This window comes from Crassostrea angulata, chromosome 5 (assembly GCF_025612915.1).
Source record: "Crassostrea angulata isolate pt1a10 chromosome 5, ASM2561291v2, whole genome shotgun sequence".
NCBI classification, from domain to species: domain Eukaryota; kingdom Metazoa; phylum Mollusca; class Bivalvia; order Ostreida; family Ostreidae; genus Magallana; species Magallana angulata.
In genome coordinates, this window is record NC_069115.1 from 38,288,417 (window position 1) to 38,306,644 (window position 18,228).

The following is an 18,228-nucleotide window of genomic DNA, read 5'->3' on the forward strand; positions in this document are numbered from 1 at the left end:
ATACCATCATGTTCTTAATTAATTGTGTCGGTATTTTTCTGTGTTAAACTTTGAACCCATTTTTGAGTCATAGTATTAGTCGAGGGGTGGTCACAGTTTAACAATCTTCGCTATGTATACAAGCTTTGCTGTGAATATGGGCATTTCTGACACATATTTTTAAGTATTTTACTTTACCTTTTCAATTTATACAGAATTACTTGTTTTAGGTTTCGCTGTATGAAGTATATAAAAATTTACAATTCATGATTAATTCGCATTTGATTTTTTTTATAATGCAGTTCTATTTTTGTAGTGTCTTCAAAATAAAATCATCGGAGTGATTGAATTGTGTCATTTTTTATTCACAAAAAACCTTATTGACCATATAATCTGGCAACAACAAAGTTTATTATTAACCTAATAAACTTTTTAACACTATAGTTTATTTCATATGTCTGTGTTTGAAAAAGACAAATCAATTATTTACAAAAAAAAAATGAACAAATATATTACAATGTTTATAATATTTAAAAATGTATGCATATGTAAAGCATCAAGAAAACAAAAATTTAGATCGTGTAATGACCATTATGGCGTCATGAAGTTGACCTTTTGACCTCTTTAAAAGGTTTTACCACTTCAGTAGGTTCATATCCAGAAATATATTTGCAAATAGAAACACGTACTATGTGATTCTCTTAGTCCTTACAATAGTTATACTAACAGACAATAGTATTAGAAAGTTTTAAAGATAATATTGTATTTCTCAAAGCTTTATTAAAAAAAAAAAATAAAACGTAACTTTATACAGTAGTAATGCAGAATATTTTGAGAGAACATAATGTATGATATAGCACACTTTTCACAAAAGGCTACAGGAGATCTTTCATAGAAAAACCTTAAACTTAGTCACAAGGATAGGCAATAATTGTGAATGTCAGGATTGTATGTACAACCCTTCTTCAATCTCCACACACATTAGACCTATGACTATGGTATTGCCAACAATCTGTTAAATCGGTTTCGGGATATCGGCTGTGTTCTCCTAGGACCAGCTGCACGCATGGTGAGGTCAAGTTGCCCACATTCGTAACGGTAAGAACTTCCAGTGCAAGGTTTTCCACATTTATTGGGGGTGGGGTTATTGCATACTCTGCGAAACACACACCCTCTGCCTATTTGTCTCCATGAAGACCATCCACCGTTTTTAGGAACACAGGAATTCCATTTGGTGAAATCGATGTCGTTTTTGAATTCTGAACAAGAGAACTCGGGAGTGCTAAAGAAAAAATATGAATCATTGTTAAAAATAATGAATTTTGTGTACTCATGCAAGATGTAAACTTAAATATATATATGACATTTAAAAAAAAATGATAATTATGGTAAGTTAACATACCTTGCAGTTTTCTTTTCGAACACGTTTCTGTGAATTTTGCTTATATCTGTGTTTCTGCAGATGACATTGGCCATAAGTGTATTTCTTATTTCATTCAGCTGTTCTGTTGTGAATTTCACATTTCTGTCGTCATTTTCATAATAAAATCGATCTCCATATTTCAATGCTTTAAATTGTAGGCCGATAATGCAAGCAAATAGAGGACCAACTTGAGCACCCGGAAGTGGTTTTTCAGATACGCCTCCCGTAAACAGATCAATATCATCAACGCTTCTACAAAAATCAAAGTGTATTTTGATACAAGCTATAATAGTTATATCATTTTAGAATTTCATTCAAAATTCTTTTTTTCTTACTTAGGATTGTTTTTACTCCGAAAATGAATAAAAAACTGAAATAATCTAAAATATAAAGCCACATACGAACTTTTCTTAATGTTTTTCGGCTATTTGGTGTAAAGTATCGATTTCATATCCATCTGTTGCAATAAGATTAGCCTTATCTTACTTGTAAATAGATTTAAGCGCCAAAACGGCGTCCTGGGGATGATCTACCAGACCCCCGGCTCCAGTGGTGAACGTAGTGGCTGGTTGAAGCTGACAGACCGACCTCCACACATTGTAAGGCGCCAGTCCATGATCACGCCCTCTCTGGATGTTAATGGCGGCCAGGTCAATTCCGGTTCCTGGGCCTGCTTCAAACAAATGTCTTGTGACTTCATAGGATTTCCTCCTACAGAGAGAGTTAGGCGTTAAAAATGCCATTACGGCAAAGTCCTCGGACTCTGCTGAAAATAATTGCTCTGCTGAAGATAAACATTTCGTTCTTTATATAACACTAGATGACTAGACTTACACTAGATAACTAGATTAAGTTCTTTACTAATTCTTAAACTTTCGGACTTTTAACAAACGTGATCATATAATGACATATTAGATAATCATTATAATCATTATAAACACTTTTCATTCTTTTTCTTGTTTTATCAATTAGCACGAAGCTTTGTCGTACAAGAACTTACATGTCTACGCTTTGTGCGTTTGTTTCGTACAAGCCCTTAGTTACGGCCCCTACTCCGCCATCTTTTCTATAAATCCAGTCCGGTTTCAACACAATGTTTCTTAAGTCAGACATAACATTGGTAGAAAAAGCCTTTGTTGGGTGATACGACAGTTTGTCATTAATCATACTGTGACCAAATCGGAAGGCCGCTGTAGAAAAGACGTTCCTTATCATCGCCTTAAACTTGGCGTTATACTCGGTGAAATATCCAGACGATTTTGGTTTCAGATCGAATTTGTTCATGATGTCATTTCCGAGAATTTCCTGCAGATAAGAGTGGTAGGTGATGTGTTGAATCATGGCTCCGACAATTTTACGAGTCTCCTGGAACAATGTTTCATCGTTCCATTTTGGGTTGACTGTTTTAAGTTTCTTGGCTATTCTATTGTGTTCCCGGTGCCAAATGGTCTGGAGAGAAATCAAGGCAGGCTGTTGGTTGACTCGTCGGTCACCTAAAAAAAAGTTGAAATCTCATTTAAATCTCATATTAAAAATAGTTACCTTTAGCTTTAACGGTATTAAAAACACAATATTTGACCAAATCGGAAGTACTGGGTACAGTATAACGCCAATCATATACCTGCTTTGAAGCATTTGACTTTGTTGTCGTTGGTTGGCAGACGACATGAAGCAGAGTTGCTAGTATCTTGTGATAACAGTTCTTTTCCACCAACAGACGAAGATTTCAGCAAACCTGATAAAATGAGAAAAACAATATATCATGGCTCACTATCATATTTCTAAACTTAATCATATTAATGTTTCTATTCCTTTTATACATGAATGTTTCTATGTGTCTAAGATTCTAAGATAGTCGAGAGTGAATAATCACTTTAGAGTTAATTCATAAAGTAAAAATGTCTTAAGTTTCAAATTAGTCTACTATCGTTATTTGCAAATTCAGTTAATTTATAAGGTCAGAAGATAAGGCGACTTTAACTCCTTTTTTTTGAAATTCTCGTGGAGAAATATATATAATTTTGGCCTATTAAACTTTTCATTTAAATTTTACGCTTCTGGGGAATCATTTAAATTCGTTGGGGACAATTTCGTGGAATTCTTCGTGGGGATGTAATTTTGTGCAATGTGCATCATATATACCTACAAAAGGAAATATGACTTTATTACCCAATTTATTGATTCGGGGAAGATGTTGGTTCATGAATTAGAGGTACACACCAATTCCACGAAAATTGAGCCACCACGAAATCTAATTATTCCACAGTAATAAAAAAGGAAATGTGAACGATAACTTCAGGAAGTTAAGATAACAGCCTTTCGACCATTATGCTATAGAGGAGAAGGGGGTAAATGAAAGGAATGTGGAGTGTTCTTAAAGAAAATAACTTTTGGCATGGATATTATTTAGGTCTGTATAGCACAGTATTTAATTATACTGACCATCCCTCCGTAGCCGCAGTGAGTTCATAGTATTCTGGTCAGAGCCGTATACGGCCGATCCGTCCAGATAGTGTGTGTTCTGGTTGATCTGTTGGCGGGGACCTACAAAAGGACGAACATTTTGACGCGGTTACAGCAAAGGTTCACACAATGCCTATTCACGAAATTCAATAAATAAACAATTAAGTCCCTACTATCTGTAATAACACAAGAATCATGCCTTTTCAAGTTCGTTGTATTTTGTGAAGATTACACTAAAATCAGTATCGTGTATTTGTTTTATAAATGCCTGAGGCCCCAAAAAGAGAACATTTTTTCGTGTTGTTAATGATGTTGAATAATATACACTATGAAGTAAAATTGATCGTGTTCATTAAATCGACGACATTTGTTAAAATGACTCATATATTACTGGTCGTATATAATATATTTGTTCAAATTATAATTGCAATGCATTAATATTTCTTTGATGATAATCTATATTATCACAATATATCTTACCCACACTGCAGTCCAGAGCAGCCGACGGGAGAGATCGGACAAAGTTCATACACGTCCTCTTAAACGTTGCAAAATAGGGGTCGTCTTTTGGTAGTGATATTGGTAAGCAGTTAGAACTCAGCCTCCTTATTCCTTGCCTCTTACAACACTCCAAATTCGAATTGCGATAACCTTATTACCAATATAAAAATCCAAATTAAATAGCGTGTTTGGTTTCTCGTATATACAATGAAAAGAAGGTTCATCGTTTAAAGTTTTTGAGAGACAAAGAAAAGAAAAAGAGATGTATTTTTAATTTAATAACGGCTAATGTTTTTGAAATAAGTAACAATAGTACCTTTAGCAAGAGCGTTGAACTGAATATCGTGACTAACAAACTGTCCGAACTCCATGGTAAACTGTGAGAGGTCCATCACGTGTCTGTTTGTGCTTCTCTGGTGGACGGCATTGCTGATCTCACGTGGACCAGGTAACGGTCGGCCATTGACGTCCCTACTTCTCGGGTCCTGGACGTCTGTTATAGGAAAAGTTTGTTTAATTTTACCTAATATTACATTCATTGGTTTTAGGTTTTACATTAGGTAAAACCCGTCCCCGGCATTTGAACCTTTTTATTTATCAGGCTATTTATGTAACCTTTTACGCAATTATGCTGCTATTTTAAAAAAGGCCAATCAGTTATTTCTATTCTTCTTTATGGTGGCATCTTGATGTTACAAGTTTATGAGAAGGCAACATGATTGTCTCCAAAAAGGTAATAAAATTATAGCCTGACCTTGTTAAATGCTTAAGTTTCAACCTACCATCTTCGTAGAACGGGAACATAAATCGTTCGAAGGGAGTCTGTGATTTCCCCCACAATGGATTCTGTAGGTTATTGCAGCTACCATCGGCAGTTCTGTACTTGGCTGTACTAACACAGGTGGGCTTTGACTGGTATGGACAAAACTGTTTGAACTGTCTCATTATATTTTGTTGTAGAGGTATTCTTGCTAGGATGTCTTTGTTGCTAGCTGTACCAGAACCAGATCTGTCAAGTATCCTAAAATGACACAATTCACTTTTACATTGTTGTTTTTAAAGCGCTAAGCATGGCTCAACGCTTTATTGTCGTTAGACTTCTACTTCCGGTGCATCGAATAACCACCTTATATGAGCAGAAGTATACATCATTTAAACTGGTTAGGGAACCAGTTTCAGTGGTTTATGCACATAACTGCAGGGGCTATTGTGAATATAATGTACGGGGTATTGTGAATTTAATGTAGGGGGCTTGCATACATCATTGCAGGGGTTGCCACGCAGTGATGAGGAAATATACAGAAGCTAAAATGTTATATACATATATCTGTTATATACATACAGGAGCTGGGTTAGCGCTTTTCAGTACTCTCAGTACTTTGATTTATCCATTTGCTTAGAGTGATTTAGCATGTCCGTCTGTACCAATGACTAAGTAAATTTCAACATTCCCCATATTTGAAAGTTTTACATTGTGTGCATTACTCTGCAACAAAGAACTAACTCTATGTACTCTCATACATTTCTCAGTTACTTTGACATTGTACAATAAATGCTAAGTTATTAGTAAAGAGTGGAACTGTGTAGATGTGATTGTCACTGTCTGCCACATATCAAATGTCAACTCACAGGCTTGATATTGAAAGGACAATTTTAAGACATTTCTCGACCAAAAGGATACTCCATTAGATGTAGCATTTGTTTGGTGTGATCTGACTATGGCAAAGAAACCGGAATATTTTACCAGTATAATTATTAAAAATAAATCATGTATGAACTTATATTTCTAAACAAAGACAGTGACCAAAGTTAACCTGTTCCATGATATTTATGCATATACATATACTGTTACAGTACTGATTTTGAAAAACGAAACATTTAATCATAAAAAGTATATGTATGTCAAAAAGTTTTTCATTTTTTATTTTCGCAATGTAAATGATTCGTACCCATCTTATATAAATTATTTGTTTTGGCAATAGAACACAGGTTCGCCAGTTTGAATAAAAACATGGCGTTTGAGCCAAACGTTTTGGCTATGTATATTTCAACTTGTGTTACCATTTTCTAATCGCTTTTTTCCTTTTATGTGTGTTGCAGTTACTATCTTCGTTATTCTTATTATCTTAGCATTTTCATGATCCAATTAATTAAGTACCTACGTAATTTTATATGCTGCGTGTATTTCATATCACATTGACTTTTATATTTATCCAATCAATGCCTTTTGAAACTCTTCTCTCTCTCTCTCTCTCTCTCTCTCTCTCTCTCTCTCTCTCTCTCTCTCTCTCTCTCTCTCTCTCCTATCAAGATGTCCATTTCATATGTTACTCACCCTCCTATATTCCTAGCACGCGTACTTTTACTTTGAACGGTCTGGATCGACCTAGCGACGCTGCCAATAAGTGTGGCGGACTGCTCCGCAATGTTCATTGCCTCGGGGGTAGTCAGTAGATGGGGACCGAATCCGTTCATCTGCAGGTTAGGTGTATCAATTTCTGTGAAAAATAGTTTGCTTTTATCAGTAGGTTAACATTAACAGTGACATGATCATGATTTAGAATTTTTTTAAAATGTTGTGTTTCTGTGTTTATATATATATTAAATATATAGAATAGTCAGATATGGTTTTTCTGACCTTTGACCAAAATATGAAAGTCAAGAGTCAAGAGACGAGTAACAAGCAATATATAGAGCGTTTTAATGAAAACAAAATTCGTGACCAATTAAAAAATAAAAGCCAATATTGTTTTCGAGTGATGAACTTTCAAATAAGGAATATTTGAATCGATTTGCAAAACAGAGAATTCTTAGCTCTGTATCAATGTGTGACTTAGCTTTTACTTTTCACATTTATTCAAGCATAAGAAATAACTAAATCAAGCATAACAATATTAGGATTGAAGATGAAATGATAAAAAAAATGTTGAGTAAGAATCTTGAAAATACTTCTCTAAGGACGCACAAATGAAAAAATAAAGTGAAGCGTACTTTCTAAATAATTATATAAGATGTGATAAATGGTATGATAAAAACGCAGATGAGTATTTTTAGATTGTACAAATTTACTCACTTTGTTCAAACAGTTCTCTGTTAACCTGTGCTTCTTTCTGATTCAGCGCCTTGACCTCATTGATGGCACTCCTAACCTCAGCAACCGATGGAGTTAAAGGGTCTGCCATGACATCAAATTGTCGGGGTCTGATGGCCGCCTGATCAAAACTTAGACTCGGCCTTTCAAACTGTCCTGGATCAAACCTGGAGGGTCTTATTGCTTTGTTGAATGGATTGAGTTGCCTTCCATTTGGAACGGATTGTAGTTGAAAGTCTGGTCTTTTAGCTACAGACGGTTCATTCATTGTTTCCGATAGGAGCGAATTCATTCGCGATTGACCGAGTGAGGCCCATGATGAGTTGATGCATAAAAGCACGCAGAAGAATATACTGGAACCAATATACATATGCATAAATAAATGTGTAAATTCATCTGCGAGAAAAAATGAACTGAACACGGTAAATAGGAAAAGGGCAGCGCACAGTACATAATTATGACTGTAACCTTGTACATGCACATACAAGTCATACTCACTCTAATATTAAAAAAAAATTGACAGATATTTTCTGTATTAAACCCCCCCCCCCCCACACACACACACATACACACAAACGCGAAAAAAAGACAAAATATTTTTTGATGTTATTTGATAAAAACAAAATAATGGAATTTTTTTTTCCAAGAAAGATACATTTGTATCATAGTTAATTCAACTTTAAATTTCGTTTATAAAATATTACGAAATATTATGTTTTATATTATGAAAATACAATTTATTTTCATGGTACGTTAACTTTTATCTGCATGCCATGCAGTGGTTGTTTTTTTTTTTTAATTTATTGCATACCAAGTATAGAATAATTAAAAATACTTGGGCCCCTGTCTGATATTGGTGTTTTGTGCAGATACAAAATGTGAAATGAAAATGTATTTTTTTTCTGTTATTGATCTTTTTTTATCTATTTTATTTGACTTTATAAAACACTTATTCATTTGATAAAATATTGAAGATACTTTTAAAGTGTTGAACATAACAGTATTTTATTTTATTTGTTACAGTTTTACCTTTAAAAAGATTAACATTGTAACTTTATGAAATCAAAAGCCAAATACAACTATTTGATAAATTACGAGCGAAAAACATTGATATATAAAATAGTTCCTCGTTCATTCCTACCTTGTTTCGCTCCGCATGATAGAGTTTATGAAGACAATACCTGTGCTGTGTTCTTTTATAAGTATGTCAACTAGCTGACGTCATTTGTCAGCTAAAAATAATTTTGGGGCACTCCAAAAGAAAACATGTGTTCAGACTTGCATGACGTTAAACGAAATTGTCTTGTTCAAAAATTGAAAAATGTTACACAAAGGCGTGATCAACAAACATACATGTATATGGGCATCTCTGATAAATGATTGCTTTGCTTCAGGCTCTTTAAAAAAAAAATTTCGATTCTTTTTCAATATCTATAAACAATTTCACGCATTATCTTTAACAAATCAACATTGTAATAAAAAGTGTTTCTTTACCTTTGATAATAATTTAAATTTCCTAACAATGCTGTTTATCTTAAATAAATGAAATAAATAAACTAATAGTAAAACCGTATAAACTAATATATTAATTCCAAGCTGGATATTTGTTAGGAAAAAATTGATATTTATGTCTGGTGATAATTACAGACAAAAATGATCATTAGGACTAAAAAAAGCTGGTAAGTATATGTCTTTTTGAATTTCATAAACCTGTAGGCATCTTTCATTTACTAGATCTTGACCTTAAACAGAAAAATAGGAGTAACATACTTCTCCATAGACGACTTGTTAATTTTGTGGGGAAAACTAAGGGGTGATTTCCCGATTATTTTCACAATACGTCTTAGAACAAATATCAACAGCTTTCTCCGCTCGGTTTCATTTATACACAGTCATTGTAATAACTTATGTTGATGTATTTTATCTTCATATTATGCAATACTCAATTAATCTCATGTGATTCGTTATCTGTTATCTTTTTTTAATGAATACTTACTATTTGATCATTGAGAAGAATCTCTAATGTTTCTTTTTTTTCGTAACTTTATTCATATTTGTTGCCATCATTTTCGATTTGAACTTTTATAACATGCAAACATATATTTCATTTCCATGATTAATATTTGCAAGTTTTTTTTTTTACTTTGCTCTGAATAATCGGAGAAAACTTTAAAAATGAATAAATGAATCGATGAACAAACAAACTAATAATAGGTAGATATTAGCGCTGCATCTTAAAGATTGTCTTTTGTTGTTCATAATTTTTTGCCAAGTGTAATCATTGCTGTTTATCTAACAGTGTTCCTTATTGAGAGATAAATGCAGAAAAAATGAATGCCAGTGAATGTGTTATATTTTTAAAACAATTTTAACACCTACACCGTCTTACGGCACTCTTATAACCACTAAACATATGCACGCAAAATTACAATTATGCACATATTTTGCCATGATGACTGCCATATATTGCATTTTACCTGCAGGTGAATAATGACTTAAACTTTAATTTGCTGTTATTACAATCTTGATTGTCTAATTTGATTTGTCCTTTTTACAACTTGAAATGTGACATTTTACAAAAGTGTTTTTTACGATGCAGTGGTGTTGGTTTTCGAATCAGTTCACTAGGACAGAGTCCAAAAAGTTTAATACGTGAAACCTACATGGAAGAAAATGAACTCGTGTTATATAATGATAAATGACAATTTCATCCGAAGTTTAACAATGTGCAACGTCATGGCAATGTATTCTATTTCGCTAACTATCTATAACATTAAGTGTCGTTTTAAAATAACTATAAATAAGATTATTGTTGGTACACACTTTTTTATTTTTCATAACAAAAAAGGACGCGATTTAGGAATAATGAATAAACATGAAGGCCATTCTCCCGAACTTATATATATATATATATATATATCTGTTTTTCTAAAAAGTTCAACATATTATGTAAGTTAAAGCACACTTTCCATAACCTCAAACAACTTCAAACAACTCGATCACATCGCACAGTGACACTAAAGTGAGACGACTCCAGGCGTATAATCAATATGTTAATACCTACCTGTCATCAATATTGGTAATTCAACTACATCATCAGGATCGTCAGCAAATTTAAAAAAACAACATATGATGTATTGTAATGTTTAAATAAACAAGATTTAAAAATGTCACCTATATGTTAATTCGTGAAAAGGTTTAATTTCATAATAAGATAAATATTTGTTTCTCTCATATGGTACGGATAATTGATTTGATTTTTTTGGTGGTATATATTCCTACGCCAGAGTTTAAAAAGCTGGTTTTCCAACACTAAATATATTTTTTTAAATACTGGTTTACTGTAATGATAACCAACCCGCAACTTTTAACAGCAGTATTGTTTTGAATCAAGGGCGTACCGTCCAATCTAAATAAAAAAACTGGTACTGGCGTATACTCTATTAAATTCTTTATCTCCAAAACCAGTGTTAAAATTGCTGGGATTCGAAAGAAAAAAGAATTTAATCTTTAAACTTGCAATAAATTAATAGATTATCCACCAAAGGGAAATATTGGGATTACTGATACACAAATCGGAATAAAGTTCGAGAACGATGCATCTATTTTTATTTACGCAACACAATTCATTTCAGACTACCTGTCTAAAGCTTGGAATTCTTCAATGAAAAGCTCAAGAAGTGAAAACTGCTATTCACATTAAAAAATATGTGTGTAATACTTCGAACAAAAATGTTATTATTTGCCACACATCGTTAATTTTCAAGGACTATAATTTTTTTAAATCGATATTTTCATAATGTATTATGGTTCATATAACATTTGTTGGTGCATCGTCTGTTCAAATTGTTGTGCAAATCTGTAATATTCAAAATCCTTGGTAAATGTAAAAAAAAAACCTATGAAATGATACACATTTTTAGGATAACATTTTTCATATATATGCAGTTTATGGGTACGTTTGTGTAAGCAGAGTACTAGAATTGGTTGTTTATTTTCCATTTCATATATCTATGCATTGCTTGCAGGCATCTCTTTTTTTCACATCATATTTATAATTCTCGTTGTTCAAAAAACAAAGATGCTGGCATAAAGGTTGTTATACCCGTACACCAAGTGATTTATATTCTATTTTTTTTGTTTAACCACATTTGTTTGGTGTTATATATATATATATATAGAGAGAGAGAGAGAGAGAGAGAGAGAGAGAGAGAGAGATAGATGTCAAATTTAGTCCTCAATATAAGAAATTAGCACAACACCAAGTAACCAAGTATGGATGAAAAGCCTAAATTCGAAATACTGCTCTGACCCGCTATCGACTTATAAAGCAATTAAGAAAAATATAATATGGAATGGAGTTCGCTTATTACTTCCCATGTTTTGTTCTGTTTATCTATCGTCTTATATCTACAATTTGTTTTATGATATTTGTATCACATTATGTCATTTGTAAGATAAAGACCGATTGCTAATAGAGATAAAACACAGAACTTATGATTATTAAGAACGTGGTTAAAAGACCAAGGTTTATAATACTCAAACATGAACCACAAAATAAAACACGAGTATATAATCATGAAACAATATTGACATGAATTAAAATCACACTCGATACAATTGTGAGTATTTTTGGAAAAATATTTGTTATACAACTTATTAATTTCATTCAAAGTGGAAGATGAAGGTGAACAATTGTATGGATGCCCCTGCTCCTTCCCATTGACTACTTTCAGTTTAAGGTGAAACGATGTTCTTACGAACGTCTATATAAAAGTTTTTATTGTGATTTTCTTACAGGAAAGAGAAAATACCATAACTGATCGTCAAGTTTGTTTTTAGAGCGTTAAGTACCGGTTTCTTAAAGGATGTAAAAAAAAAAATACAATAATTGTAGACTATCATTCAAATGGATTGGGATTTTTTTTGTGAACTAAAACATAAATAGATTAAAATAAGCAAAAAATGTGATTACATGTATCTTAACAGGTCATTATTAAGAATGTAACAAAGTCTATGTAGACTTAAGATTACACTGCTTAAGTCGCGGGTAAAGGAGCGAGGTATGTCATTTGGAATATAGTTTTTCAACATTAAACTCGCTAAATCAATGCGTTTTTTCTTCTGGATTTGAAAAAATCTTAACAGGTCATTATTAAGAATGTAACAAAGTCTATGTAGACTTAAGATTACACTGCTTAAGTCGCGGGTAAAGGAGCGAGGTATGTCATTTGAAATATAGTTTTTCAACATTGAACTCGCTAAATCAATGCGTTTTTTCTTCCGGATTTAAAATACATGTATTTACTACGGTGACAGGCCATGGACCCCCGCCTTTGTGCCCAGGATGTCTTGCGCTGTTCACTCTGTGAGACTCCGGGCCCCCGTTTGCTTTGTGATATTTGTCACATACACTTGTGCGAAGATTGCGTGGGGAGGCATCTTTTAGACGAGACCACAGAACACAAAGTGGTGAAATTCAAACACATGGGATCTATCGCAAACTACCCTATCTGTCCAAATCATTTCACTCAGCAGTGTGAACTTAGTTGCAAAGAATGCGACATCCCTATTTGTGTGCAGTGTGTTGAACATCTAGGACACAACACTATTGACATTTTGAAGAGTATAGAAACCAAGAAAGAAGTTGCTCGGAAGGATCTACAAGAATTAGAGAAATCAATCTATCCTAAATATTTGGAGATTGCATCTACCATCTCAGTTCAAAAAACTAATTTTAAAGAAAACCATCAGAAATTGATAAGAGCTCTGGACAAACAATCAGAAGATATGCACAGAGAAATAGACACCGTTGTTAAGACATTGAAATCTGATGTTGATAAAATGGAGTTTACACATCTGTTTGTCCTAAATGAGCAGGAAGATGAACTCAAATGCAGTATAAATGAAATCAAACAAAACATGGCTTATTTGAAGAATTTACTGAACTCTGCTGATGTCAACAATGTCTCTACCTACAAATCAAGAAATGCTGAATTTAGAAGGCTGCCTCCTAAAATCGAAGTTTCCTTACCGATTTTCATCCCTCAGAAAATCAACAAAGAACTGATCTTTCAACAGTTTGGTTCTTTGTCAGAATTGACAATCAAAACTGATGAATATGGATATCAATTGGATAATCTGAATGCTATGTCCCATCTGCCAGGCAGACCACTTACTGATGAACCAATGATCATCTCTGAAATAAACACCGAATACGGACACTCTAATAACTTACACAGTGTGTCCTGTCTGAGTGATGAAGACATTTGGACGTGTGGTCAAGATAACATCATAAGACTATACAACCTCCATGGAAAACTAGTAAATTCAATCCGCACCAAGTCAGGAAACCAGCCAGGGGACATAACACTGACGCCGTGTGGGGAAGTAGTTTACACTGATCACGAAGATAGAACCGTGAACATAGTAAAAAGTACGCAGACGCAGGCCTTGATCAGACTAAAGAGGTGGATACCTCTCTATGTATGTAGTACCATCTCTGGCGACCTCCTGGTTGCAATGATCAGTGATGTATTGATACAAGCAAGAGTTGTGCGTTATTCTGGATCCACAGAGAAACAAGTCATTCAATTTGATGGCAATGGACACTCACTCTTTTCATCTGATGACATTCGTTACCCAAAATATATCAGTGAGAACAAGAACCTAGATATCTGTGTGTCTGACTGTATAGCTGGTGCAGTAGTCGTGGTCAATGATGCCGGGAAACACCGCTTTACGTACACCGGTCCTCCAATCTCAACAAAGGCACCGTTTTATCCAATTGGAATTACTACAGACATGCAAGGTCGGATCTTGACAGCCGACATAAACAATCATTGTATTCACATCCTGGATCAGGACGGTCAGTTCCTCCGCTACATTGATGAATGCGGTTTACTTGATCCATGTGGTTTATGTATGGACACCAAAGACATTCTCTTTGTGGCTGAAAGGGAAACTGGTAAAGTGAAGAAAATCAAATATACAATATGAAAATCATCAACAAATGATTTTGTAGAAATGTAACATGAAAATAATCGGAATATATTAGCATTTTGCCTTTCAACGAAGTGGTTTTTTATGTCAATCAATTGTTATCAAACTGAATGTGTTGTTACAAAATATTTGCATTTGGATTTTGTTTACATAATCTGATTCAGAACTTTGTTGTATTTACTTGTCAGCAAACAAATTTAATCTTATCAAACTGATATTAACTTCCTTTTGAAGCTCAGTCAATATTTAAAATAAACCTGATTGGTGGTAAATTGACTGGCTTTTGGCAGCCAGTTAAAATTTTATCAACTTGATACCACAATTCAAACATCTGTTGAACTTTTATCTCTTCTTAAACAGAAAACAAAAATTGTTTTCAATAATTACATAAATGTGTTGAATGCTGTTCTTTTGTATACTTAAGGCCGATTTTTTGGCGTAAAAATACAATAGCAAAACTCTTTAATTTTTAACCACATGTTATTTACTTCAACTCGATATGATTTGCGAAGTTTCAAGAAAATCTATCATCTGGTTATTTTTGGGGGCCATCTCAAAATACAGGTTCCTTCACGATAGGAAGATATAGGAAATTATCCGTACTTCGAAGCAGATTAAAGGTCATATGAAACGATTTTTATCACTATGATTTTCTTTCATGAATATAAAGCTTGGTATAAACAAATGTTAAAATACATGATGTAAGATTTTTTTGCCTTTGCATTACTGAGAAATAACCGTGAAAACTGAGCACTTGAAAAAATTCTTGCCCGCTTATCGTTCTTGATTTTGTGGATTTATGACGTCACAAAGACCCACCGATGTAAGCAATGCATTAAAACTAGTGTAATTTTACAGTAGTTTATCGATTATTTAAATTTTAGTAATTTTTGCATATATGAACGTGTCTTTCTTTTCAAATGAGATCATTTGATTTCGTAGTAGCCTACAGATGACTTAGTTTTAATTGGTCGTTAATGAATAAATCTAATATCAGCTTCTCACAAAAGTAAAATCATGATGAAGATCCCGTACTGGAGTGGAAATTTAACGAAAGAAATGCTCCAACATTTACAGCTGATTAATGAATTATCCTTATCCTTTTGAAATAGAAACATCATTTTCTTCTTCGGTACGCATAATGATTGAGCTACATTTAAAGGGAATTAAAGCATTTAAATTGATTTGATTTATTTTGTCACATAAAAAAGTATATAAGGCAGGCCAATGAAAATGTTTGAGGCATTGTGTACATAGTTTGTATTTAAGAGCTGCTATAAAATGCCGCAAAATTATTCTTAAATTTTATTTCGAAATAATATAAATTTCTGACTTATTGATATATACATGTAGCAATATCTTTAGAAAATACTGTGTACACGTGTATTAACGTTTTATTAAATTAGATCGCGGAAATACGGCATTTAAGGATTTAGAAATGTATCGGTAAAATAAATCGGTTGTTTGATGAAAATAGTTGTGAACGAATGTGAAGATAATCAACAGATTTTATTAAGAACAAGCATCAATAATGATACAAAAAAACGAAAGAAAACATTGCGGAAGAAAGTGAGATAAAAGGGATCTGTGAGGAAACACCGTACATACACGTTTTAAAATCAAAACACCGCACATTCAAGTACACGTTTCAAAAACAAAATATTTGAAGAAATTTCTCTTAGACTAAAAATAATTAAATGGTAACATATTTGTGAATTTGAAAGTGAAACAAACAATATAATCGTGAAGCGAATGAGGCACAATGAGGCCTACAAGTTGTTTAGAAAAAAAATCTTAATGAATTGCATGAACGTGCAAATGGGAAAAAACGATCAGACTTATTTTTGAATTTGTCAATTTCATTAAAAAGATCAAAATAAACATATAAATATGCTTATATTTAAATTATATTATACTTGCATGTGAATCTATGAAGAAAATCATTTATTCTCCCTGCAGTCTCGAAACTGAATATCATTATGTACACGCTATTACATGTAAATAAAAACGCACACGATTTCATTTCTTGAGAGAAAAAATACTGACGTGGTTAATTATTGTATAATTATACAAGTTTTTATATAAAAAAGTGTTTTTTTTCTTTTAAAATGCTGCAAAATGACATGGATATTTGTATTCACAACATAGCTTTATAAGGCGATTGGGTCTTACTGACGTCATAAGCAAGGGAGGTAAGCCGCGTAAGTCAATGTTCCTTTTCCCGATTAAGTAATTTTGATCGGCTGTGGCGCTCACATTTTGCATAAAATATCCAAAAAACAATGTCAGTCTTATTAAATAGGCACTTATGAACTCATTCCCGTATATAACTCAATATGGTCAGGATATCGTTTCATATGACCTTTAAAAGAAATACTACATTAACGATTTTTCTCAAATTGTATATGTGATTAGTAATATCATTTTCTACTTTTATGTAAAAATACTAATTTCTACCGTTTGGTTTTAAGTGGGGTTCATCTCAAAATATGAAAATGTATCAAATTTATGCTATATATTTGGAGTATTACAAATGAAGATCGGTACATTGGATTAATTAAAAAATAAAGAAAGATAACCGTGAAAATAGGATTATTCTGTGTATAAACTTTCAAAGGCGTACAATTTTTTCTTTTTCTTTGATGTTATTTTTTTAACGTACTCATACAAAGCTTCATCTTATAATAACGTCATATTACATAATGCCAACGTTCACCTTCCGGAAAAACTGTTTGAAAATGAGATTTCCCTTAAAAATCTTAAAATGTTTTTATGTATTCTGTTTAATGTGGTCAGTTTAATAAATGGTATAGGAAAAAATCATAAAAAGGTATAAAACATGGTATTTTACAAGAATGCGCCAAAACATGCGCAATGAAATCTAAAGTTGCCCTCCTTAATAAAGTAATCTTACTCAATTGTTTTTTATTTACCTTATTGATGGTCAGTGGAATTCCCCCATGCCTTGCAGGCGGCAGATGCTAGTTGTGTAATTTTCCCCATCTCTCAGTCACCCTTTGGACTGATACGTAATCTTAAAATTTTACAAGGTGAATTCTTATTCATTGGTTTTCTTACAAATAATGAAAATAAGCAACATGGTCACGTGTTTTGATGTTGTCTGTAACTGATCAGTTGACGTAGGGTCACTTCCGCTTCTGCGCTGTCATTGAAAGCAGCAACATTTTGACAAACTCACCTCCACCGCAAAATTTGCTTACCTTACTTACACGTACCTATGTATTTGTATTAATGGCATTTGTTATTGTTTTCGAGGTACCATATTTTGCTATTACTTAATGTGTTGTATGTAGTTTGGCATATATTGGTATTCTGTAAATTTCGGGAATCAGCATATAGATAGGTCACTTTTATATTGTAAGAATAGCTTGGAGTCTGAACCCTCATCAATTTATATAGTAATTTTTAATCATTTTCGTCATTTTCAATAAATGACATATTTGATCTCAACATGGGTGTTTGATTAAATTTTTACTCGGCATAAAACCTAGCTGCAGTGAGTTTGTGCAACATGAAAAAAAATAAAGAAAAATATTTAACAACAAAATAGTTTTGAATTACCAATTTGTAAAATGTAAAAATACCAAATATGTTCAAACAATACGAAATGTATGAGAAAATTTTGGTTTTTATGGTTTGATTGGAGAATTTTGTGAAGTAAAGAAATTGATAACGATTGATCTATATTAACGCAAATCTAGCTTGAGAGTACACATTGTACATTTCGGCCGATATAGCGATGCGTTCA

The 18,228-nt window shown here is 32.9% G+C and overlaps 2 protein-coding genes across 2 annotated transcripts; one reads left to right on the forward strand and one right to left on the reverse strand.

Annotated features, from left to right (window-relative positions):
• Positions 1-433: 433 nt before the first annotated feature.
• LOC128184626 (heme peroxidase 2-like) lies at positions 434-7,829 on the reverse strand. Its single transcript, XM_052854184.1, has 11 exons — positions 7,440-7,829; positions 6,702-6,864; positions 5,149-5,387; positions 4,683-4,859; positions 4,346-4,516; positions 3,845-3,946; positions 3,024-3,137; positions 2,403-2,895; positions 1,889-2,113; positions 1,382-1,654; positions 434-1,261 (listed from the first exon to the last, which is right to left on the reverse strand). Exons 1-11 carry the CDS (start codon positions 7,825-7,827, stop codon positions 973-975), a joined length of 2,634 nt encoding a protein of 877 aa, XP_052710144.1. The 5' UTR covers positions 7,828-7,829; the 3' UTR covers positions 434-972.
• A 4,950-nt stretch (positions 7,830-12,779) lies between these two features.
• On the forward strand, positions 12,780-14,456 carry LOC128185403 (uncharacterized). The gene has a single exon (XM_052855004.1). The coding sequence runs from the start codon at positions 12,780-12,782 to the stop codon at positions 14,454-14,456; it is 1,677 nt and encodes a 558-aa protein (XP_052710964.1).
• Positions 14,457-18,228: the final 3,772 nt, after the last annotated feature.